General features: G+C 33.6%; 1 protein-coding gene across 9 annotated transcripts in view; it reads left to right on the forward strand.

Moving 5' to 3' along the window:
* Nucleotides 1-345: 345 nt before the first annotated feature.
* The window catches only part of Pot1 (protection of telomeres 1), a 114,859-nt gene continuing 89,123 nt past the window's right edge, over nt 346-26,081 (forward strand). For 3 of the 9 annotated variants that reach the window (XR_007109870.1, XM_047561781.1, XM_047561783.1), the window contains exons 1-4: nt 346-480; nt 1,199-1,380; nt 7,062-7,134; nt 12,936-13,021. Coding sequence is in view for 3 of the 9 variants with exons in the window: in XM_047561781.1 (XP_047417737.1) it covers nt 1,258-1,380; nt 7,062-7,134; nt 12,936-13,021 (282 nt within the window). In the remaining 6 variants the exon portion in view is untranslated. Of the gene's footprint in view, nt 481-1,198; nt 1,381-4,664; nt 4,738-7,061; nt 7,135-12,935; nt 13,022-26,081 lie in introns of those variants that run through there. The other 6 variants (XM_047561784.1, XM_047561785.1, XM_047561782.1 and 3 more) reach the window with 5 other exon arrangements.

Here is a 26,081-nt window from a genome sequence, read left to right on the forward strand (position 1 = left end):
GATGCAAACTTCAAAGGTCCAGGTCCCAGCTCCCAGTTCACCAAATGAAATCTGCACTCTTGCTCTGGTTTGGAAGGCTTCTTATTGGCTACAGGATTTAGGAACCATGCAGCCTACAGGAACCAACTTACCCGCTCCTCCTACGGAGAAGGCGGGAAAGGCCGAGGGGCGGGGCAAGGGGGAGCAGCGAGAATCCTGGGTGGATGTGAACGAACTGGGCGGGGCTTGTACGGCGACCGCCCCTCCCGCCCCTCCTCCGCTCCTCTCCCTCCACGTATTTCAGGAAACCTGCACGTTGCCTTAGGTCTGGGAACCCTCGCGAGCTTTTTCCTCCACCAGTAGCGGTTGACCCCTAGTGACTGTGCACGCATGCGCGAAGGCTCAGCCTCCGGCGTGCATGTGACGTCACGGACGCGCCGGTCGGGACGCTTCCTAGTTTTCTTTCTACGTTGGGGGTGAGTGAATTTCAAAGTGAAAAAGGTAGGTTGGGCCCTGGGTGCACGTTATGTCGAGGTGGATTTAGTTTAGATCAAGATTTGATGTAGTAATTGCAGAGAAACTCGCCGTGTGTTTTTCGTGAAGCGGCTGCGCTCAGCATCTTGGCTGGTGTTTTGAGAGAAGCAAACGTAAATCCAAGTCCTTGCTCTAAGGGAGCTCAAGTGACTTGGGGAAGGTTGGCGCGTACACGTTAAAGTTGAGTATCGATACTAGTGAGGGTTCCAGGCAAACAGTTTGAGAAGGATTTAATTTACAGTGCTCAAGTTAACAACAGTTTATCTTTGAATTACATAGGGGTTGGAGGGAGGAGCAACAAAAAGATGTTTTGTTGCAGTTTGCTTACACAAAATTGCAATTGTCAAGGTTATTGAAAAAAATTTTTTTCAGCTCCCCGCTCCCAATTTTTTTTACAGTGATAACACCGGTGGAGTTTGTTAGTGAACTTCTCACACATCTTAAAGCTTTTAGAGGTATTTTAAATGCCTTCGCTAAATAGAAAAAAAAAAATTGTTTCCATTCCTTAGAATGTTCTATATTGATAATTGTAATAAGGTTATGAAATAATCCATTGTTCTGCTACTCCTTAAACCCCAACAGAGATAAGTAGCTTATTAAAAGAAAGGAAAAACCAAACTCAAAGAGACTTAAAATAATTTTGAGTATATTTTGGATGAAACCCTGGTCTTTGTATCTTTAACAGCGGGCTGTCAACTTCACTAGTTGAATTTGCTTTGGATGTCATTGTGAAGGAGAATTGATATGCCACTAGAATTAATAAAGGAAGTCAGTGGGGTGCCTGAAGTTCAGCAGCTGAGTAAATTACACAAGGTAGATTTCAGATCTCTACAGCCAAGTTGTGATTATAGCAAGAAATATATTCAGGTAAGACGTTTCTTAACTCAGAATGCTTTTTCTTTCTAAAGGGAATGCGTATTTTTATGTCCATTTTCTTTATGAGAATTATCTTAAGAATGGCTTTTATCTTTCACAGTAGACTGAATATTTCAACAAGTGATGCATAATTATCCATACAAATACTAGAATTTTGTAATACATTGGAGTAGGTTTCTGAGGTACAAAAATGAATAAATATAGTAGTATACTAAAGGTGATTATATTTTTGAGTTGTTTGATAGGATTACTTAATCACTAATTCTAAATACTAAGTGTGATAGTAGACTCGTGAACATGAGAAGACCTATTTAGTTATGTGAGTATTCACATATTTTGAAACTTATTAAGTTCATATATATTTAGCATTGTTATGTCTTCATAATGGTTTGATCCTTTTGTCATTGCCAGATGTCCCCTTTTGATCTCCACTAGCTCTTTTTCTTTGAATCTGTTTGGTCTGATGATGACAAAGCCTTGCTGACATTTTTATTTTTATGTTTTTTATTTTATTTTTGTGTTACTTCAGATTGAATCCAAGAGAATTTTATTTACTTCTATATCCTTAGGTCTTTTTTAAAAATTTTACTGTGAGACAGTGTTTTGCTGTGCTTCTTAGGTTGCTCCAAACTAATGATCCTCTTGCTTCAGCTTCCTAATCACTGGTATTACAGGCACGTACCACCATGTCTGACCAGGCCTTGCTAACGTTATTATCTTTACTGTTTGGATGTTATGACCTTGTTCTTTTGTTTTCTGCTTGTTTTAATATTTTAAATATGTCTTACTAGATTATGCTTCTTAATCCAGATGACAGTCTCACTATTTTAGTGTTCTCCTCCTAGATAGGCCTGCTGTACTTCAGTAGATTTAGCTGGTGAGGAGACAGGGCCTTGTTGCCGTCTGCAACAACGAGATCGCGGGAAAGAATCGGAGGCGGACTGGGAATAAACTACTTCTTTATTTTTCTCTGAATGTGCTCTCTATCAGAGGTGCTGCTTCCTATCAAAGGTGCTTCTTATCAGAGGTGCTTTCTATCTTCTTAGAGGAAGGTGCTTTTTTCAGAGGTTGCTGCTTCTTAGAGGTCTGCTTCCTGTAAGAAGATAGAAAGCACCTCTGATAGGAAGCAGCACCTCTGTTAGAAAGCACATTCAGAGAAAAATAAAGAAGTACTTCATTCCCAGTCCGCCTCTGATTCTTCCCATGGTCTCCTTGCTGCAGGCGGCAACAGGGCCCCTAGATGGATTTACATAGTTTATTGCTTAGGTCACAACAGGTGACACAACTTCACATTTGCATTGGTTCCCCTTCCCATCCAAGTCCTATGGTGCATATTCACATAGTTCACACAGAGTTTCCATCATAGCTCAGGGTCACTGAGTTCTGAATATTCCCAAATAAGCTTAACCTGAATTTTAAGGGGTGTTTTAGTCTATTAGGAATGTCGTAACAAAATATCCCAAAATCTGTGATTTAACATTTTTTTTCTCATAATTTCTGTAGACTAAAAGGTCTAGATCAAGGTGTCCAATTCCCAAATAAGCTTAGGAAACTCCTGAATTTTAATAGGGTGTTTTAGTTTGTTAGGGCTGTCATAACAAAGTACCACAGACTGGGTTGCTTAGACATTTATCTTTTCATAATTTCTGTAGGAGAGAAGATCAAGATCAAGGTATCTGCAGGCTTTGTTTCTTCTGACGCCTCTTTCCTTGGCTTGTAGGTGTTTACTTTCTTACTGTATCTTTCTTCTGTGCATGTGTGAGCTCCTGGTGTCTCCGTGTATCCTATTCTCTTACATAGTCACTGATCATGCTTGATTAGGACCCATCCTAATGGCTTCTTTTTTACTTAATTAACCTCTTTAAAAGCCGTATCTCTAAATATAGTTACATTGTGAAGTATTGAGGTATAGTGCATGAAATTTTAAGATAACATTCAGTCCACATCAAGGGATGTTATTTTTTTTTAAATATCTGTATTAATTCATTTTTATTCTGAAGGCAAACAGATTTCTAGAGTATAGGCAGATATTAGTATTACTCTCAGTACTCCCTGTACTTCAGCTTATCTCAGCAATAACATCATGCCTACTCAGAGTGATGCAGTGAGGACCCAATGTCTTCCTACATATGTACAGGGAATTTCTAGCACTGAAGAAGAGGACTCCTTAGATGATGAATCTGAGTTTATATAGGACAACTACCCAACTTCACTCTTCTGAGGAAGAGAAATATCATTTTCTTAAAGTAAATACATCATTTGGAGTAGAAAGGAATGACCCTAGGTTTCATCTCCTGTTGAATTCAAAACAAATAACTGTGGACATAAGTCATGCTGAAGTCTTTCGCTGTTCAGTTATCCTTTAACTTCCAAACTTGTTCTTTAACTCAGGTTCCATTTTTGTTTGCTCACTTCAGCTAAGGTAGGAACAGATTTCCTACCTTATGGAGGAAAATCCACCTTCCTAATGGAGTAACTTCCATTGTAGGTAAAGCTGTCAAGATAATATATAACTAAGGGCTATAGTATCAACCAAAGGTATTGTATTAAATACTTGAATGTTTATAAACTGCCCCTGGGTACACCTCACACTGCTTTTGTGGTTTTCTGTCTTTCACACAAGAAACACAATCCCAAGGGCACATTTTCCATCCCTGGAAACAAAATTTACAATTATTGGGAGCCCCTCAAAGAAGGACATAGATCACTTAGGCAATGTGACTTGACAGGATCCCTTATGAGGTCTGCCACTGATAAGCCCTCTGGCCCCCAGTTCAGTCCCAGTAATTCAATTTAGATGTAGTTTTCAGAGAGACTGCCTGAGGACAGTCAGTTTAATGTGTCCTGTCTGACCAATTCATTTGCCCTGAAAGTGAACAACATTTGGAGCTATTCTCCATTTGAAGGTGCAAGAGTGGGCCATGCCCTGATGGCTCATTGTGAGAGCCCTGGGGTGGTGGATAATAGTAGTCTCAGTAGTTATTTTACTTGCAAATTTCCCAGTTCTTTGTGAAAGTAGCACTAGTTCATTTTCCTTTGGGTTGTGGGAAGGCTTTTTGAGTAGTTCTGACATAGATCATTAACCTCCCCTTCCTTTGTACCTCTGGGGTCTTGGTGTTGCCTTCCCACATCTAGGAAGCACCCTTGTCCAAGTGTTCATATCCCTCCCCAGGTATGGGGATCTCTCTCTAGGGTACCAACTTTATGAAACTAGCTTGTCTCATTCCAGTAACTGAAACTCATATTTTCTCTGATCATCCTTTCTTCTCATCCAGACCTTTCTTCTTGTTGGACCACATGTAAGAAGAACGAAACCACTTTCTTTGAGTATAATTTGATTGATATCAGGTAATCTTACTCTGATTCTCTTGGTTGCTTTGTGTCTTGACAGTGTTACTTCTTGCCTTTTTATATGCCTCAAATATATTGTTGAAAGCCATTTACCTTGTATAGGACTATGGAAATTGAAGCAAATAATTTTTATTCCTGAAACTGTATGTGGTGCATTAAACTAATCTAGAAAGGAAGAGGGCAAGGTTAGTATGGTTATTTCAGAGCTCTATAGGCTGCAGATTTCTCTTAGGGTTACTTTGTATGTAGCATGAACACAGATCAGCCAGAGGATTTTGCTCTCTGTCCTTCATCTTTAGTTTTAGGTCTTTGCTTTGCTCTTTACCACAGATAAGGTCTCTCTCCATGCTGTGGTGCTTCTCTTCTAGTTGTAGACCATGTTACCTTTTACTTTGTATGTGTTAGTCTTTGATAGATGGATGCTCTCTCTTCTGATTATCTTAGCAGGCAGTGATTGGGTTCCTGGGTCTTGTGAGTGGATCCTTCTCGATGATCTTGTCCTGCCCCTAGATGCAGGTCTGAGCCTTGTATGGGTATTCTTGTTCCTGCCCATCCCTAGCAGAGGTAGAAGGTGGGGTTTTGTTTGTTTGTTTTTGTTTGTTGTTGTTTTATTGTTTCGTTTTCTGTAACTCCCTTCTAGCATTAGTGAGTTTTCACCAAAGTTATTACAGGTTTTTTGCCTTTTCCCGACATTATCATGCCTTTGTTCTGAAAAAATGGTTGGGGAGAAAGATCCAAGCAGGTGTCCTCCAGTTTCTGTAGTAATCCTGCCAACCTTACCCCACCTCTTGGTGTGAATCTTGTCAGTTCTTTGAGAAGAACCTGTAAGTGGATGTGAATTCCCATGTGTTTGCAGTTTGTTAAAAATGTCAGATGAATTTTTCTAACAGATATCTGGCAGCATCTGCCATATAAGCAAGTGTTGTTTACCATCTCTCACTGAAAGAGTGCTTTCCATTAAGATTTTTGATTAGTTGGTTGCCCTATGACCTTAACTCTTTAATGGATTAAAAAAAAAAAAGGGTTTGAAATTTGCAAATGGTTTATTTTTATTGTCAGTCTCTGACTTTCTACCTCCTAAGCAGAACTGTTTATCTTTACTTTTGAATCATCATGCATTCTTGATAGCTATATTTTTCTTTGTGAGTACTGTCTTACAAATAAAATTGACATATGTATTGATTTCTGTCTCAACAATAATCTTGATTTCTTTTTGTTGTTGACTGTATCAAAGTCTGGAATATTAATTAGGGTGGAAGGTGTGTGTTATAGGATCTTTTATAAGACTGTATTCAATAAGTAAAATAGATACCTTTTTGGAGGTTTTCAGAGCCTGGTAATGTATTCAAAATTATTAAATTTTAGAGTTGTAAAAAAGTAACAAACCATTCAGATGTAAGAACTTCATTTTATCTGAGACTCTGATGAAATAACTTTGTAAATCTGACAGTTTTGTTAGTTACAGAAATGAAACAAAGGTTAACCTGTATTTGTGTCTTAGTTTATTGATTTGGCCCCACTATCTTTACTTGTGAAATGACTTTGCACTTCAAAATTTTTCTTGTTTAGATTTTCATTCCTTTCTAGGAGCAAACCTTATTTTTTAAATTTTATTTTGTTTTATTTTTGTTAGAGAACAATATGATGGATTAAAGCAAAGCTGGGTAAAGTTGATATTTTAACTAATATGATTGTTCAAAAAATTAAATTACTAAGTATTTTTAGACCCTCTGGTTTTTCTCTAGAAAAATTTATTCATCAGTATTTAATGTCTTAGAAATTTTTTTTGAATATAATATATTGACGTCTTGATCAACCTCAATAAAAATTAGAGATTTTCTAAAGATTGATTAAGCTTATTTGGGAATAGAATAGCATTACAATGGAATGTGTTCCAGAAACTTGAGGCACAAGGAGATGTTTTTAAACGCAAAATGAGGAAAATTATGTATTTTGAGAAAATAATCTTTGGCCACAGGGATTAATAACAAGGACTACACCAGTCTTAAGCTGCTGGGCAGATGTCCTCACAGAAATATTTTATATAAGTTTGTAGTAGCCATTATACAATGTTTTGGTTCTGTCAGAGTTGTGATCATTACTGTCAGAATTTATACATAGGAACCCTTCTGTCAGAAACCTCCCAGTGACTTTATTTATTTATATAAGTAGTTAGGGTCTGTAGAAAGCAATTCTATTTTGATTTTGAGAGCATTCACAAAAGATAAAATTCTAATGCTTTAAAAATCATTCTGATTTTTATTTATATCTTGGTATTATAATAAAATCCTCTGTTAACTATTTTTTTTCTCCCATTTTAGGGAAAACTTTCATTTATATCTTCTTTAACTTATTCTGGAAATGGAAGAACTATTTTGAAGATTGGACTTCAAGGTATGTAGTGTAAGCAAACTGATTATGTTTAGCTTTTTCCTGTAACCTATAAATATGTACCTTTGTGTACTATATGCATACATACACCTGACTGATTTTAACAGGTAATACACTCACATTAATACAGAAATCTGTGCAATGAAGTTAGTTTTTCCTTTACTAAACTTGTCAACATCTCTTTCCTTCTTCCTCTCATTTCTTCTGTTTTATACTTAATATCCCTTTTTTTTTGTATCTAGGCTATTGCAATGATTGGTCTCCCTGCTTTTAGTTTTACTGATAATGACCTAAACATTGTAGTAACTAAACTTTCTTAAAAGTTTGCCTTCAACATGTTACTTCTTATAGAGGCGCCCTTGTATAGGTAAAAGTCCTATTTAGTAACCCTCAAATAATCTTGGTAAGCTAGGAAGAGTACCTTGTAGCACTTGAAAACTGTAAAGTAAAACACTTTAAATTCTGTAATTGGTTGGGAGAATGATCTAGAGCAGTGAATGGGCAACACTTAAAAACCACCTAACTACCAGACATTGATAAAGGTACTGGGTATGTAGCAGTGACTGAAACTCAACCCTTGTCTTCATAGAATTTACAGTTTAGGAGAATAAAGAAATGCAGTAAATAATTATAAAAAGTAATATTGGATTCTTTGGAAAGAGCAAATTTACGTTGGTAGAGCATAAAGAAAGATATTCTAAATTATTTTTCTGAGGAAATCTATGATATCTGTATTTTTCAAAGTCACAGATATTGGCAGAAAATTGAATTATATCAGGAAATGTTTTTTTTTGTTTTGTTTTGTTTTGTTTGTTTCTTTGTTTTTTATTTGTTTGTTTTTGGTATTTCCAGTGGTTAGTGTTTCATGTGTAGCAAAAACTTGGTAAAATACTTTTAAATGAACTTTAAATATTGAAGAAAGCCATAAATTAAGTAACTAGAACAATTTTGGACTTCCTGTATAAGGTCTTATCAGTTAGAGAAGTTACCCATTCATTATGAAAAAGAAGATTCTCAGATAAATATAATGTAATATGATAGAAGCATTCATAATTTTGGTCCATCAAAATACATTTATTTGAGGCACTGGATTCTTTTTTAACAAGTATAGATAGCATATATATATAGAGAGAGAAATGAACAAATATTGCATAATGATTTTTTATGAGGAGAACACACATTTGTAATTAGCATCAAAGTCCAGAAAAAAGACCTCCTTAATACTCTCTCCCAGAGTCGCTATTCTCCCATCTTATGCCATAGATTAGTTTGCTTGTTTTTTGAAATTTATGTTAATTGAATTTTATGGCATTATCTCTATTTTAATGTGTGGGGTGAACATTTTGTTAAAGAGATTTGACCAATATTGATATTTTAGTTCATTGCTTTTCATAGCTCTCCAGTATTCTGTTTTGTAAATGTATTAGAATTTTATTTGTTCTCTTGATAGGCAATTGGTTAGTTTTGTAGGTTTTGACTATACTATATATACCTGTTCATGTTTTTGGTAAATACAAAGCATTTCTTTTGAGCATATGTACATGGTAGTGGACTTAGGTATTGCCAGACATTTTTCCAAAGGATTTGTACCATTTTACATTTCTACAGTAGGATATCAGACTGAGATTACATGTTGCCATCATTATTTGATCTATTTAATTTTATTAGTTCATGTTTTTTCAGTAGGTGTAGTCCAGTTCAACACCAGTTCATGGTGAAAACACTTGGACAACTAGGAATATAAAGAAACTCTCTTAATCTGATATGGAATATCTTCAGAAATCCTACAGCAAATGCTATTCTTATTAGTGAAATATTTAAACCTTTCCCCTGAAATCAGGAATGTAATAGGGTTGCTCATTTTTACCACCCTTACTTGGCATTGTACAAAAGGTTCTTGTCATAAAAAGACAAAAGAATTGAAAAGCATACTGATCAGAAAATAATTAATAGAATGTCATTACTGACAGCTGCCATTACTGAAGATGTAAAATTTCTAAAGATATCTATGGAAAAATATAATATTTAATAAGCAAATTTAATGAGGTTTTGAATAAAAGGTTAGTAAACAAAAGTCAGTTTTATCTTTTTTACCAGCAATACCCAAATGGGATTAGATTGCTATTGTATTGAGTCTATAGATCATTTGGAGAGATTTCACATCTGAAACATGATACCCATGTTTCAGATTCATTCGCTCTGCCTAATGACCCATTATTTAGTTCTTTAATTTTTCTTAATACTGTTTTATAAGTTTGCAGTGTTCAGATACTACACATACTTTAATGTATCTCAGAATTTTCATGATTTTATTTTTAATAATTTTCCTTTATCAGACTTAAGGAATTCTTCTCAATTCTTACTTTGTCAAGAGTTTTATCATGATTTGATATTGGATTTTGCTAAATGCATTGTCTGCCTCTGTTGATGATCTTAGTTTCTTTTATTTCCATTGGTTAATACGTTTTATATCAGTTGATTTTGCCACATTAAACCAGTCTTGCAATCTTGGCTTAAAGCCTATTTAGTCTTGATGTATTATCCTTTTTAAATATTATTAGGTTTGGTTTGCAAATATGTTAAATATTTTGCATCTATATTTATGATAGATTTTGATCTAAAAATTCTTTTCTTATAATGATTTTGACTGGTTTTGGTATCATAGTGATGCTGTTCTCATGAGATGAGTTGTTAATTGTTTCCTCCTCCTGTTTGTTGAAAGTATGAAAAATTATTACTTCTTCCCTAAATTTTTGTACATTTCACTATTAAAGCCAACTATGCCTTATTTTTATGGGAAATCTTTTTAACTAAATTTAGTCTCTTAATTTGTATAGGGCTGTTCATTTGTCTCCTTCATCTTGAGGAAGGTTTGGTAGTTTGTGTTTCTAAAGGAAGTTATCCTTTTTATCTCATTTGACCATCATATTGGCATGAAGTTGTTCATACTATTTCTTTAATACTCCTTTAATGTTGATAGACTCTGTAGCAATATCTCATTTCTAGTTTTTGGTTTGGTAATTTGAGATGATTACTCTCTTATGTTCTTTCCTGATTCATTCTGGCTAGAGGTCTTTTTAATTGATCTTTACAAATTATTACCTTTTTGTTTTATTGGTTTTTTGTATTTTCCAGTTCTTGTAACACCTTTTTCTATATTCATTGACTATTAACCCCATTCAGTATACCATCAATTCTAATATTTTTTCAACTCTAGAAGTTTCATGAGTCTTCTTTCATACCTTACATTTCTCCTCATATTCATGATTTTCTGTACTTTTGTGAACATGTTTTTAACTTCCTTAAAGTCCTCTCTGCTAGTTCTATTTTCTGTTGTTTCTGCATTCTTTTCTATATATTTTTTTTCCCTTGCTGGTGATAATGCAGATCCTCAAGCATTTCAGCCTCTCTGCCACTGAGCTACTTATGTCCCGAGCCCTTTTATTGATTTCCTTTTTCCTATTTTATGTGCTTGTTCTTGTTTGCGTGACTGGCAGTTTGTTGCTGAATGCTGGACATTTAGAATTTTACATAATCAAATGTTGGATTTGTTACCCTTTGAATATTTTTAGTGTTTAGGGATACAATTTGTTGGATTTGACATGATTAACTTCATTAAGTTAGTTCCAAACTAGCCTTTATTCTGGGACATACTGACTTTGTCACTAAGAAAATATCCTTCTGAGGAATTCATTCTGTACTCTAAAATTGAGGAAGTCTTTCCATTCTAGCTGGTTGGTTGTTCCTGGCTCTTTGTGAATCTCAAGATGGTTCTGTATTCTCTGTTCACTTGACTTTTCTCTTTCCCAGAGGACTATCTACTCATACAGTTGTAGATGAGTACTTGGGCAAAGACCTGAGCACAACCTCTAAAGATATTCAAAACATTCATTTTACAGCTCCCTTCTTTTCTGCACTCTGTTCTGAAAATTCTAACCACTGTGATGTCCTCAGACTCCTAACTCTTCTTAATTCAGTGAAATTGCCTCACTTTGTTTGGATTCAACCCCCATATTTTCCTGCCCACAATCTCTCCAGCAAGTAAGCTGAGGTTATTGCTTTTATTTTCTCAAAAACAAAACAAAACAAAACAAAAAGAAAAAAATAGTCATTTTGTGCACTTTTTTTTTTTGTCTAATGTCCAAAAAGAGTTATTTCAAATACCTTTTTTTTTTTTCTTCCTTTTCTGGCTATTTTAAAGCTGCAGGATAAATCCAGTCTTAATTGCTTTTTCATGGCCAGAAACAAAAATTCTATAGGTTATTTAAGACATTGAAGAAATGTGTTATATTTTGATTAGTAGACACTAGTTTTTGTATTTGAGGAACAATAATGTTTGAATTTGCATATATACTTGTTTTGAGGGATGTAAGCGAAAGGAACAATAGATAGCTCTGTGGTAGTTGTTTCATTCCATATGCTACTAGATCTGATAGAATAGCAGATGCAAGAGTTCTCAGAGACTTCAGATTTTGGAAAGATGTTTCATGTGCTGCATGAAAATAATAAGGGAGTCTTGAACTAATTAAATGTTTGCAAATTCATGTAACTTTAACTTCTCTCAGATTGAATCTTAGCTTCTGGCCCTGCTGTAGTGGCTTATAGGAAGTGGATAACCTTTGGAGAATGAGAAAAATGGACATTCTGTCAACAAATCTAGAAGATCTCAGTGAGGTTCTTTATAGAACTTGGGTAACTCTTCCACAAACAATGATTCGGCCAGGATGTGCCATTATTTAGAAGAACTGATTATCACCTCACCAATTGGATTTGTTTCATGCATTTCCTTTCCTCACAAATCTTTGTTGAACATTTTTAATGAGTTTGTCACTGTTAAATGCATCCCTGCTCTTCAACACTTTCTAAATTTTTAAAGATTTGATAAAATGACATTGCCTCATTGGTTCTAAGTATTTACTTCAGTATAATTGACTTAGACATCAGTTTGAAGAATATTAATTCCTAAGTATGTTAGATCCTTGGTTCATGTGTTTGGATTGTGTTAGAAATAAAAGAAGTAATATAATAGGGTCTTTTAGGTACTTAATACCCTTGATATTTTCACTTAAAAAATAATGCATTTTAGAATGGAGCCCTAGTGTATTATTATACAATATGCAGTGTTTAGGGAATATTTTTAGGGACTATATAAAGAACTGATTGTAACCTTGTTAGTGAAATTTTTTTGTAATTCATTATTAAGGTTTTATCTAGACTTCTGTAGTCTTCTCTTCCAGCACATATTTATATATATGCAAGTATGAAAGATCAGAGTCTGTGTTGCAAAGTACCCTGTAATTTTGATAGAGAAAATAATTAGGGAAATAATGAACAATACAGGAGACTCTGCACTGATAACTGTAGATTACTTAAAGTTGACCATCATTAAAAATGAAATATTTTGTAAGATCTCAGGCCTTAAAATTAAATAATTAATTTAAATAGTAAATAATTAAGAAATTTTTAAAAATTTCTTTTGATTACAAATATGAAAAAAAAAACATAGTAGAAGATGGCTATTCTGGGATGTTAATGTGATATTTATAGAATGATATACAACATGCATTCCAGTTGAAACTTGTTACAATTTTGATTTTAATATGTAGTAACATTCTGTACATTATTTTTATAATTCTTTAGGTATTAAAGCAAGCTAAAATTGAGTCATAAGCAATTTAATTATTTTCTTCATAATTAAGTTTTGGAGTAAATAGTTTTAAGATATAGTTGTCATCAATTTTATTATGTTTATAAAACTATATCTAATACGCGTTTCTCTGTATGTGTTATGTTTTTCTCATTAGAAAAAGAAAATTCAGATGTCAACACCATCAGTGTATTATTTTTCGGAAAATTAGCAAAGGACTGTGCAAAAGTTTTCTATGAAGGGGTAAAATATTTTTATATTTATTGTTTTAGAAATAGAGTTATTATTGATGTTATGTTCATATTACAGACTTTATAAGATGTCATTTATTTTCACACATGTAAAAAATATAAGACTTATAAAAGTGACATCTTTGAATTGCAACAGTCCTAAGAGATGAATAAAACCAATCATTGGCATAAGCAAGAATGATTTCTCAGTTCATTTCAATTTTTAATATTAAATAAGATATCTCAATTTATATACATTTCTCCCTTAATTAAAATAAGTTAATTAAAGATTAATATGAGCTTTAATTCTGTGTCTATAGTCTTTTCTTATAGTTATTTTAAAAATACATGCCTTCAAAATCCTGAAAAAAATAGTAGTCAACCTAATCCAACAACATATGGAAAGGATTAAACTCTATGAGCCAGTAGGATTTACCCCAGGAAGGCAAAGTTCTTTCAGTGTAAGAAAATAAATCACTGCCTTACACCACATTCATAGAAGAAGGAGGAAAACAAACACACACATGATAATATCAGTTAATGTAGGGAAAAGGTTATTAGATAATGTAAGAAAGAAATCTCACACTTTTTATGACAAAACATTTAAAAAACAAACAATAAAATGGAACTTCCTCAATGTAATAAAGGACATTTATGGAAAAACCCATTGCTAATATAATGAGAGACTGAAAGCTTTCTTCTAAGATCAGAAACAAGACAAGTATGCCCCTGATACTCAGCATTGTACCAGAAGTTCTAACCAGAGCAATTAGTTAAGAAGAAGAAATATAAATCTTTCAAATTGGAAAGGGAGAAATAAAACAAGCATTACTTTAAAATGACTGATCCAATATAGAAAATTCCAAATACTTCAGAAGAAAGCCATTAGAACTAATAAATTAATTCAGTAGTGTTGCGAGGTATGATCAACCCACATACAAAAGTTAGTTGTTTATATATACCTGCAATGAATAGTCGGAAAAGGAAATTATGAAAGCAATTCTATTTATACTATCATGTAAAGGAATAAAATACCTGAATTTAACCAGACAAGTGAAAGAGTGGTGCACAAAAATTAAGAAGGCATTGCTGAAGGAAATTTTAAAAGACCTTAATGGTAGGAAATAACCTTCCTGGTGCTTAGGTCAGAAGAGTTAGTTTGTTAAGTTGCCTATACTAACTACTCAAATTGATTTCTAGGTTTAAGAAAATGTGTCTGTATCATAGTTCCAAATCTGTTTTGTTTCTTTTTTAAGAAGTGCAAAGAAAGGGAAAGAAAGAAAGAAACAAGCAAACAAACCCATTCCTATCAGTTAATTTTTGACAAAATATCAGGTCCAGTCAATGAACAAAACAATTAGTACAAAAAAGAGATATGACATCCAATATCCAAAAGAAAAATAAAGAAGTAAAACTATCTTTATTCACAGTGACCTTTTATCTTTTTAACAAAAGAAGAGGCACCTGGGTTTCCACAAGTAAGAAACTGAGGTAGATCCTTACTTGCACTATATACAAAATTTAACTCAAAGTAGATCAAGGGCTTGTGAATAAGGGCTAAACCCTTAATAAATACAGGAATGAATCTTAATGAGCTTAGGTTTGGCAGTGGATTCTGAAATAGGACTCCAGATGCTTTAGAAACAAAAGAAAAAATAAATTTGGCTATATCAGCCGTTTAGAATGCTATGTATTAAAGGACATTATCACAGAAGTGAAGCAGTTTATAGAATGGGAGAAATATTTGCAAATTATATATCTAATGAGGATTTGCTATCCAGAATATGTAAAGAAATTCTTGAGATGATCTACAAATGACCAAGAACTGCATGAAAAAGATAATAGTATTATTGGTTCTTAGAGAAAGGGAAATTAAAACCAAAGTGAAATGTCATTTCACAACCACTAGGATGGCTGTAATAAAAAAGACTCAGAAGTTCTTGTATTCATCAAAAGTTGAAGAAGTCGGAACCTTTGTATCTTTACTGATAGGAATGTAACATAGTACAGCCACAGTAGAAAATTGGTTGGTGGTTTCTCAAAAAACTAAACATAGAATAACTGTACGACCAGCAGTCTTAATCCTAGGTATATAACCGAAACTAAGAACTAAAAACTAGGTACTAACTACAGGTACTGAAATTCACACCTGTAGACCAATTTTCATTGCAGTATTATTCACAACATTTAGTAATGGTGGAAATCGTCCACATGTCTATCAACAGATGAATGAATAAACACAATATAAATACACATACAGTAGAATATTAGCCACAAAAATGAATGAACTTCTGATTCATGGTGTGTTTGAACATTGAAAACATTAAACTAGGTGAAATAAGTCAGATACAATGACAACTATTGTTTAATTCCAGTTAGTATGTAGGAAAAGCATATTCATAGAAAATTTAGAGGAATTAAGGGAAAGTAGAAATTACCAGGGCCTGAAAGAAGGAAAAACTGGGAAATTACTGCTTGACAGTTAAAAAGTTTGTGTTTGCAGTCTTGGAAAGTTTTGGAAATAGGGGTGATGCTTGCACAACTTTGTGTTTTTGATTAATTCTACTGAGTCAAATTCTTATATAAGTGGCAAGTTTTGCATTGTTTATATTTTGCCTAGGAATGCACACCTACTATACCATATTTAGACAATACAGATAGGTAATTGAAAAATGAGAATCTAAGTTAACTATTTCCCTAGACCAGCATCATCTAAACTATTTGCAATGATAGAAAGATGTTCTATATCCACACTGTTGATATGGTAGCCATGACATATATAGGGTAATGAGCATTTGAAATGTGGCTCATGTGGCTGAGGAATAGTGTTTTAAATTTTATATAGTTTATATAGTTTTGTATAGCTGATTGATACTATATTGAACAGCATATCTCTAGAGATTAACCACTATTTGGTATTTAATTTTACAAATTTCTTTTCTGAAAATGTATTGAAATGACTTAAAATTGATATTTTTAAGAATTAGATATCTTTGATGTTAATAAGAGATACTCTAAATATTTGACAAACCAGATTTGGCAGATGCTAATATCAACACATGTGGCTGTTAAATGTATCCTTGAGTCAACAGTAAATTTCCAAATAAGTTGTTTATTATTAGACCTTTCTTCTAAAACAGTGTTGCAGGAATATAACATGGTTTTGAGCTCTTTTGATTAGGGTTATTATTAACAAGTAAATGATATATGGGATAAAATGGCTTTTCTGCAAAACCACATATTTAAATGAGATTGTACTCTGTTTTTTCATTTATATTCACTTATATTCAGTAACTGTTTAAGGGCTGACATTTTAATAGGCTCTGTGATTGACTCTGTAGAAACCAAGATTAATAAGACATGGTGCTTATGGAGCTCACTATCTCCAATCCAATGGAAAATAGTTTAATAGTGGTAACTGTCAAAGAGCTATAGAAGCAGCCTTAGTAAACTGAATCTGCCTAGAGGATTTGGGAAAGTATCAAACAGTTGGCAGTTTTGTTTTTACTGGATCATTTTGTTTATTTATTTTTAAACTTTTTATTATGGAAAGTTTTCAGACATGTATTAGAATTGTTTCATGAATGTCCATATACCCATTGTCTAACTTCATTAGTTACTTCATCTGTTTCATCTTCTACTCTTTTTATTGCCATAGATTATTTTGAGTCATATTTCAGGAACTATTTAATTCAAACCACAAAATCCTAGGAAGTTAAATAGACTTCAAAAATTATTCACATACTTATTCACACAAACATATATATATATTTTTACATATATAAAATTATTCACCTATATATAAATTACTCATACATACACACACATACACACAGTGAGTATATGCCACAGTACCCCGGTGCTACCTAAATATTAATAGCAATTTCTTAACATGAAATATCAATACATTCATGTCTGTATATACATACCTATGTATGTCTCTTTTCCTGTATATTTGTACACATAATTCCATTATTTCACTTAAAATAATTCTAATTCATTTATATAATCAAACGTCAAGTCAGTGTTCCATTTTTCTTTATTAGCTTAAAATATTTTTCAGTGTTTTTCTTCTGTTAGAGGATAGACCAAGGTAGGGAAAACATTGTGAAGGTTTTACAGTAATTGAAGAAGGATCCTGAATGATCAGAACTAAAGCATTGGTAGAACTGACATGGGTTGATTAGTTATGCATGTATATGTGTATTCCTGTTGGGGGTAGGGGGCTTAGTTTTCAACTTTTGAGACAACCTAAATATAATATCTCCCTAAGTTCATGCTGAATATTAGTCCCTATTTTTATACCTTAAGTAAATAGAAATAGCAGTTTCAGTGTTACATTTCTATATAAATTTTGTTAATCTAGTTTAACATAAGTGGTTCATGTTTATTTGACACTAGAAAATGTATTACCTAGGAAATTAAATTATAAATTTGGGAAGTAAATCCTCTATCATTATATTCTGAAATACTTTCTTGACTTAACTTTTTCTTAAGCATTTAAATTTTGCATCCTAAATTAAGGAAGCAGTATGGCAAATTGCTGATATAGCAAAAAATAGAAGTTATACTGAAATGGTTGTCAAAAATCTCATCTTTAATAACAAAATTTTTCATTGTCATCAGTGTTACTTTTGTTATAATGAAATGAGCACATATGTAAGTGACTTGTGTAGAAATTTATGGCATTGTTTGGAATGTTCTCATTTGCTCAGGTCACATTATCTCTAATTCCTAACTTTTAGGGCAAACTTAAACTTCTTTTTTGCAGTTCTTTTAAATTGTCTTTTCTCTTCATATATCAAGCTAAGATTTGAGAGGTCATTATAATATCTAGTAATTGATGAATGGATTATGGCATTTATCTAGGTGAATTATCTGAATAGTTGTAATAGAACTGATAAGTATGTTGTGACTAACCAGTATGCTTAGGTATATGACTGTAGTGGTTGTTAAAAATATTTAAAATCTTTTCAGCAGATAGTAAGTGCCTTTGTTTGGAACTTCCCAAGACCTTCCCATAGCCTTAATGTGATTTTTCTTCTGTCTTCCTGAGTGCCCCATATGGTAGGAGAGACTATGCCTCTGAACATGGTGCTTAAGTTCTGGTGGGTTTCTTGTCCTAAGAGGCTGTGGCCCACTGCTAGCTTTGTAGGAATTGGAACATCTACAGTATATCTTACTAGTCCTGTATTTTAAATATTACACTTGATCATACCTAAATTTTCTAGAGAAACATGCATAGGATAATTAGTACGCATTTAGTTGGTCATTTACACACTTATTCAACACTGTTTAATACTTGTTAGGAAACAGCCTTTACCTCAGCACTAGTGGTCTAAACAAAGTTGTTCTTAAACAACTTACTTATAGTAGAGAAAAACAGACAAATAGGTAAATACATAAGTGTATATTTTTCTAGTAGCAACAGTGCTTAGGAGAAAATAAAACAGTGGAAGAGAAATGAGGTATATAAGAAGGGGAGGGAATGTCTTTTTATCTAGTGATAAAGAGAAGACTGATAAGGTGACATATGAGCAGGGACTTGACAGAGATGATTCCTAAGATATTTGAAGTAAGCTGTTCTAGAGAAGAATTAGCAAGTGCAAAGGCTCTGCAGTGTAGGTTTTAGACAGCAAGAGCAAGAGTCTGCTAAATTCTGGGGACGAAGCCCTTACCACTACTCACCTTTTTGGTTTTCCCCATTCTTTAAGATCAGGATACTAATAACCTGCCTTTCTGAATTTTTGTCCTGATTAGAGACAAACTGTACATATGATTACCACATAGTGGAAACTTGGTACATGGCAGTTGTTACTATTATTGTTATTGTCATGTAATTAGATAAAGCCCTATAAGAACCAGGCAGAGGGAGACGATATGGTCCCTCAGCCAAGGAGTTTGGTTCCTTGTTCTGCTTTTCCTCTTGTTAATTAATGTACCTTGAGTTACATTAAATGTCTCCTCATTGAAATTTAATCAGATGTAAAATAGGTACTGGATTAGTTCAGAATTCTCAGTAGTTTTTTTTTTTTTTTGATAGTTTTCAACCACTTTCATGTTATTTTTTAATTTTTAAGTCAAAACTTTTTTACTTGTGGTAAGTGCACACAACATAAGTTTACCATCCCAACCATTTAGTAGTCTCAGATACATTTTCATTTTTGTGCAACTAATCCCCAGGATTCTTTTCGTCTTGCAAAACTGAAATTTTATACCCATAAACAACCCTTCATTCTTTCCTTTCCCCAGGCCCTGGCACCTGCCATTCTTATTTCTGTCTTTTTAAATTTGACTACTGTGGGTTCCTCATATAAGTGGTATGCAGATCTCTCTTCAGACCCTGCCTTCAGTTCTATTGGGTATACATGTAGACTGTGCTGGATCTTCTGGTAATTCTATTTTGACAGTACTGTAGTAGCAGAAGTTGTAGTGGTTTATATTTCATCCAGTATACTTGTGAAGTGATGTTGTTTTTGCAAAACCTGACTTTAAAGTCTAGATTAAAGATCCATTTCAAAGAAACTTCGGTTTTTGCTTTGTTTTATTTTCCATGTACAAGATTGTCGTGGGTATATTGCTTAAATGAAGTTTTAATCTATTCTGTTTTGCTGATGCTTTTATAAAGAGGCAATAAATTTTTTCCTAATTTTTGTTTTGAACAAACAAAAGGAGAATCAGTATAGCAGTATTTTTCCTTGTGCAAATCTGTTATTAAACCAGTGGTATATCTTAAACTCTTTCTTTGGAATTCAAGGAAAGTCAAATAGTTGCTATATAGTTCATGTCTTAAAACTCATGGGACAGCTCATGAGACCATTTCTCCCAGGATGAAAACTAGAGTAGCTTTAGATACAAGTTTGAAGATTCTCATTGAGATATGTTTTTAATGTTCTTGGTGTGAGAGAGAAATTCTAGAGACAAATCTACTACAAAGTGTTAAATAGCAATCTTTTTTATCAGGGAAGGGGACTAGAAAAATAGGAAAAACCCTATGCCCATACAAAGTCATTCCTACTTGAGCCATTTATGCTAAGAATTAATAGCTGTAAGCAGGTTCTTATAAAACTGTCTTTTATGATGGGGTACTTTGGTGATGGGTAGCTCCAGTCAATCCCTGTTGTTATTACTATTATTATTCCTTTCTTTGAAGATGTGGATTTATATCAGTTTAATTAATACTTGAGATGACTGTTTTGAGTTATTAAAATTCAGTGTGTAAGAAGACCTGAGATGTAATTCGTTGAAGAAAGGTATTCTTCAGAAATGATGGAATGAGAAAGACAGGGAGAGAGAATATGAATGAAAGTTAGTAAGGAGGTGAATAATGTCATTGGTATTTTGATGGGGTAGGGATTGTATTGAATCTGTTTAATGCTTTTGGTAGTATGGCCTTTTTTTTTTTGGAGGTTATTGCGAATGAGTTAATTTTCATTCTTTCTTAGTGGATTAATTATTGGAGTATAGGAAAGCGGTTGATTTACTTATGTTTATCTTGTATCTTGTTAATTTGCTGATTTTATCAACTCTGTAAGTCTGGTTGAGTTGTTTGGGTCTTCTAAATGAAGGATCAGGTCATTAGAAAATAGATAATTTGACTTCTTTTCGTATTTGTATCCCTTTAATTTACTTTTCTTTCCTGATTGTTCTGGCTCGTTTGAAGAACTGTTTTGCATAGGAGTGGTGAGAGTGAACATTCTTGTCTTCTTCCTCATTTTAGGGGAAATTCTTTCAGTTTTTCTCAGTTAAATATTTGTTGACCTTGGATTTATTGTATGTAGCCTTTACAATGTGGGAGTAAGTTCCTTCTGTCCCTAGTTTCTCCAACATTTTTAACATGAATGGATGCTGGATTTTGCCCAATACTTTTTCAGATTGTATTGAGATGGTTTTTGTATTTATGGTAATGCATTATATTTATTGATTTGTGTATGTTGAACCAACCTGGAATGAATCAATTATGGTGTACTATCTTCTTCATATATATATATATATATATATATATAGAGAGAGAGAGAGAGAGAGAGAGAGAGAGAGGGAGATACACAGATTTTTTGGGGACAGGGGATGCTGGGGATTGAACCCAGGGCCTTGTGCATGTGAGAAAAGCACTCTACCAACTGAGCTGGTCCCCAGCCCTTCTTCATGTTTTTTTTAATGTGGTTTATCAGTATTTTATTACAGGTTTTTTTCAACTATATTCATCAATTATATTGGTCTGAATTTTTCTTTCTTTGAATGAATTTGTCAGTGTTCCTTCCCCCTTTGTATTTCATGAGTAATTTGAGGACAAATAAAGAGACCCAGAATAGCCAAAGCCACTACTGAGTAGGAGGAACAATGCTGAAGGCATCACGATACCAGATCTCAGAGTATAGTAACACAAACAGTATGGTATTGGCATCAAAACAGACATGAAGACCAATGAGACTGAATAGAAAAAACAGACAAATCCCCATAAATACAATCATATCATCTGGTACTCAATGGAGGAGCCAAAAACAGTGTTGGAAGAAGGTAGACTTTTTGAGAAATGGTGCTGGCAAAACTGGATGTCTGTATCTAGAAAAATGGAACTACATCTCTTTCACCCTGCATAAAAAAACCTGAGTCGAAGATCTAGGAATTACACTAGAAACTGCAACCGTTACAGGAAAACACATGATCAAAACTCCAACATACCAGTGCAGGCACCAACTTTCTTAAGACCCCTAATGCTCAAGAAATAAAACCAAGTCAATAAGTGGGATGACATCAAATTAAAATGCTTCTGCACAGCAAAAGAAACAAGAACATGAAGAGAAAACCTATGAAATGGAAGTCTGGGTTATAAATACTATCTACCATTATAGTATCCACAGAGGATTTTCAATGCCAAAAAATCTTCTATACTCTTTCTAATCATCTCTTCCTTCCCCGAATCTGTGACCACTTATCTTTTCATCTTTCTATTGTTTCTATAGTTTTACATTTTTCAGAATGTCATATAGATGGGATCATACGCTTTGTAGGCTTTTTTTTTTTTTTTTTGGCCTGTTAAATTATTGATTTGATGAACATTTTTTTTATGTTAAGAACACATATACTGTTTTCATTCTTTTTTTTTTTTTTTTTTTTTTTCCTGAAACTGGTTTGCAGTAAATATTCCTCTTGGCTGAACTAAACAGGGAATTGTTCAGTGACAAGGAATCACTCACTGTTCCTGAGACACAGTGAAGGATGGAAAAGGCCTGAAAAGGAAACAACACCTCTAGATTTCAGTTACACTTGAGTGTATGTTTACTTTTATAAATTCAGCATAGGCATCGATAAACCCTGTCAATTTTAGTAACATGGTATTCTTCTCAAGCTGATTTCTTAATACTTTTTTCAACAGATTGAGATAACTGCTCTGATACATCAGAATGTCCTCTTGGTATCAAACTAAGTGATTCCTATACTTTTTTGAATGACTTTGGTGTGCACTTCTCAGAAACTTAGAGTTTTAATACTACATTTTAAATCTCATTTTCAATTCAATCTTGAGTATTTATGCAAACTAATATTTTGTAATGTTAAATATCTTATGTTCTATTTATTTGAATAAATATAAAAATATGTGTGGATTCATGGGAACTAGAGTTGAAGAGCCATTTTTTCTCCTCCTTTGTTTGCTCTTACTTCAGTTTTTACTAATGTTAACTCATTTAATAGCTTTGTTGACTGCTGTGAATAGAATCCTGTCAGTCACACATGAGATGTACACCTGGGATCGGACATTATTTTTAAAGAGCTTAACGGGCTCTAACATGGCACTAGAGGTGTTGAGAAAAGTTTGAAGTTAGGAAGTAAAAGAGTACAAAGAATTTTTAAATGCTGTATGAGAGAATTCAGAAGAATTTTTTTTTTTCTTTCTGGGAAAGATATAATTTAAGATCTTATCAGAAAGAAACATTTATTCAGTTTTTGTTTGGAATAAATTGAATAAATGTTTCCAAACAAAAATTGAATAAAGAAACCATAGATCTCAATAACACAATCAGCAATTTAGGCTTAACCAACATATGTAGAATATACCATCCAACAAAGAACGAATACACTTTCTTCTCAGCAGCACATGGATCCTTCTCTAAAATAGACCATATTTTATGCCACAAAGCTACTGTTAGCAAATACAAGAAGATAGAGATACTACCTTGTACTCTATCAGATCATAATGGATTGAAATTAGAAATAAATGACAGAATAAAAAACAGAAACTTCTCCAATACCTGGAGATTAAATAATACACTATTATATGATGAATGGATAACAGAAGACATCAGGAGGGAAATAAAAAAATCCTTAGAAGTAAACAAGAACAAAGACACATCATATATCAAAATCTCTGGGACACTATGAAACCAGTACATAGAGGAAGATTTATTTCATGGGGCGCATTCAACAAAAGAAGTAGAAATCAACAAATAAACGACTTAACACTACAGCTCAAAGCCCTAGAAAAAGAAGAGCAGACCAACACCAAAAGTAGTAGAAGACAGGAAATAGTTAAAATTAGAGCCGAAATCAATGAAATTGAAACAAAAGAAATAATCGGAAAAATTAACAAAATAGTTGGTTCTTTGAAAAAATAAACAAAATTGATAAACCCTTAGTCACACTAACAATGAGAAAGAGGGAGAAAACTCAAATTATTAAAATTCGGAATGAACAAGGAAATATCACAACAGACACAAGTGAAATACAAAACATAATTAGAAGCTATTTTGAAAATCTATACTCCAACAAAACAGAAAACCTCGAAGACATCAACAAGTTTCTAGAGACATATGAATTACCTAAACTGAACGAGGAGGACATACACAACTTAAATAAATCAATTTCAAGCAATGAAATAGAAGAGGTCATCAAAAGCCTACCAACAAAGAAAAGTCTGGGACCAGATGGGTTCTCAGCGGAGTTCTACAAAACCTTTAAAGAAGAGCTATTTCCAATACTCCTCAAAGTATTCCATAAAATAGAAGAGGAGGGAACCCTCCCAAACTCGTTCTATGAAGCCAATATCACCCTGATACCTAAACCAGACAGAGACACATCGAGGAAAGAAAATTTCAGACCAATATCCTTAATGAACATCGATGCAAAAATTCTCAACAAAATTTGAGCAAATCACATACAAAAATATATTGAAAAGATAGTGCACCATGAACAAGGGGGTTTTATCCCAGGGATGCAAGGTTGGTTCAACATCCGGAAATCAATAAATGTCATTCACCATATCAACAGACTTAAGGTTAAGAATCACATGATTTATTTCAATAGATGCAGAAAAAGCATTCGATAAAATACAGCATCCCTTCATGCTCAAAACACTAGAAAAAATTGGGGTAGTGGAAACATTCCTTAACATTTTAAAGGCCATCTACGCTAAGCCCATGGCCAATATCATTCTAAATGGTGAAAAACTGAAAGCATTCCCCCTAAAAACTGGAACAAGGCAGGGATGCCCTCTTTCACCACTTCTATTCAACATTATTCTTGAGACTCTAGCCACAGCAATTAGACAAACCAAAGAAATTAAAGGGATACGAATTGGAAAAGAACTCAAACTATCCCTGTTCACTGATGACATGATTATATATTTAGAAGAACCTGGAAATTCCACCAGAAAACTTTTAGAACTCATAAGTGAATTCAGTAAAGTAGCAGGTTACAAGATCAATGCTTATAAATCCAATGCATTTTTATACATAAGTGATGAATCTTCAGAAAGAGAAATTGGGAAAACTACCCCATTCACAATAGCATCGAAAAAAATAAAATACTTGGGAATCAATCTCACAAAAGAGGTGAAAGACCTCTACAATGAGAACTACAGAACACTCAAGAAAGAAATTCAAGAAAACCTTAGAAGATGGAAAGATCTCCCATGTTCTTGGATAGGAAGAATTAATATTGTCAAAATGGCCATACTACCAAAAGTGCTATACAGATTCATTGCAATTCCAATTAAAATCCCAATGATGTACCTTACAGAAATAGAGCAAGCAATTATGAAATTCATCTGGAAGAATAAAAAACCCAGAATAGCTAAAGCAATCCTCAGTAGAAAGAGCGAAGCAGGGGGTATCGCAATACCAGATCTTCAACTCTACTACAAAGAAATAGTAACAAAAACGGCGTGGTATTGGTACCAAAATAGACAGGTAGATCCGTGGTACAGAATCGAGGACATGGACACAAACCCAAATAAATACAATTTTCTCATACTAGACAAAGGATCCAAAAATATGCAATGGAGAAAAGATAGCCTCTTCAACAAATGGTGCTGGGAAAACTGGAAAACCATATGCAACAGAATGAAATTAAACCCCTATCTCTCACCCTACACAAAACTCAACTCAAAAGGGATCAAAGACCTCGGAATCAGACCAGAGACCCTGCATCTTATAGAAGAAAAAGTAGGTTCAAACCTTCAACTTATTGGCTTAGGATCAGACTTCCTTATCAGGACTCCCATAGCACAAGAAATAAAAGCAAGAATCAACAACTGGGATAGATTCAAACTAAAAAGCTTTCTCTCAGCAAAGGAAACTCTCAGTAATGTTAAGAGAGAGCCTACAGAGTGGGAGAATATCTTTGCCTCTCATACTTCAGATAGAGTGCTAATTTCCAGAATCTATAAAGAACTCAAAAAACTCTACACCAAGAATACAAATAATCCAGTCAACCAATGGGCTAAGGAAATTCACAGACACTTCACAGATGAAGATGTACAAGCAATCAACAGATATATGAAAAAATGTTCAACATCTCTAGTAATAAGAGAAATGTAAATCAAAACTACCCTAAGATTTCATCTCACCCCAATTAGAATGGCGATTATCAAGAACACAAGCAACAATAGGTGTTGGCGAGGATGTGGTGAAAAAGGAACACTCATACATTGCTGGTGGGGTTGCAAATTATGCAGCCACTCTGGAAAGCAGTATGGAGATTCCTCAGAAAGATTGGAATGGAACCACCATTTGACCCAGCTATCCGTCCTTGTCCTATACCCAAAGGACTTAAAATCAGCATACTACAGAGATACA

This window comes from Sciurus carolinensis, chromosome 8, assembly GCF_902686445.1.
Source record: "Sciurus carolinensis chromosome 8, mSciCar1.2, whole genome shotgun sequence".
Lineage (NCBI taxonomy): Eukaryota > Metazoa > Chordata > Mammalia > Rodentia > Sciuridae > Sciurus > Sciurus carolinensis.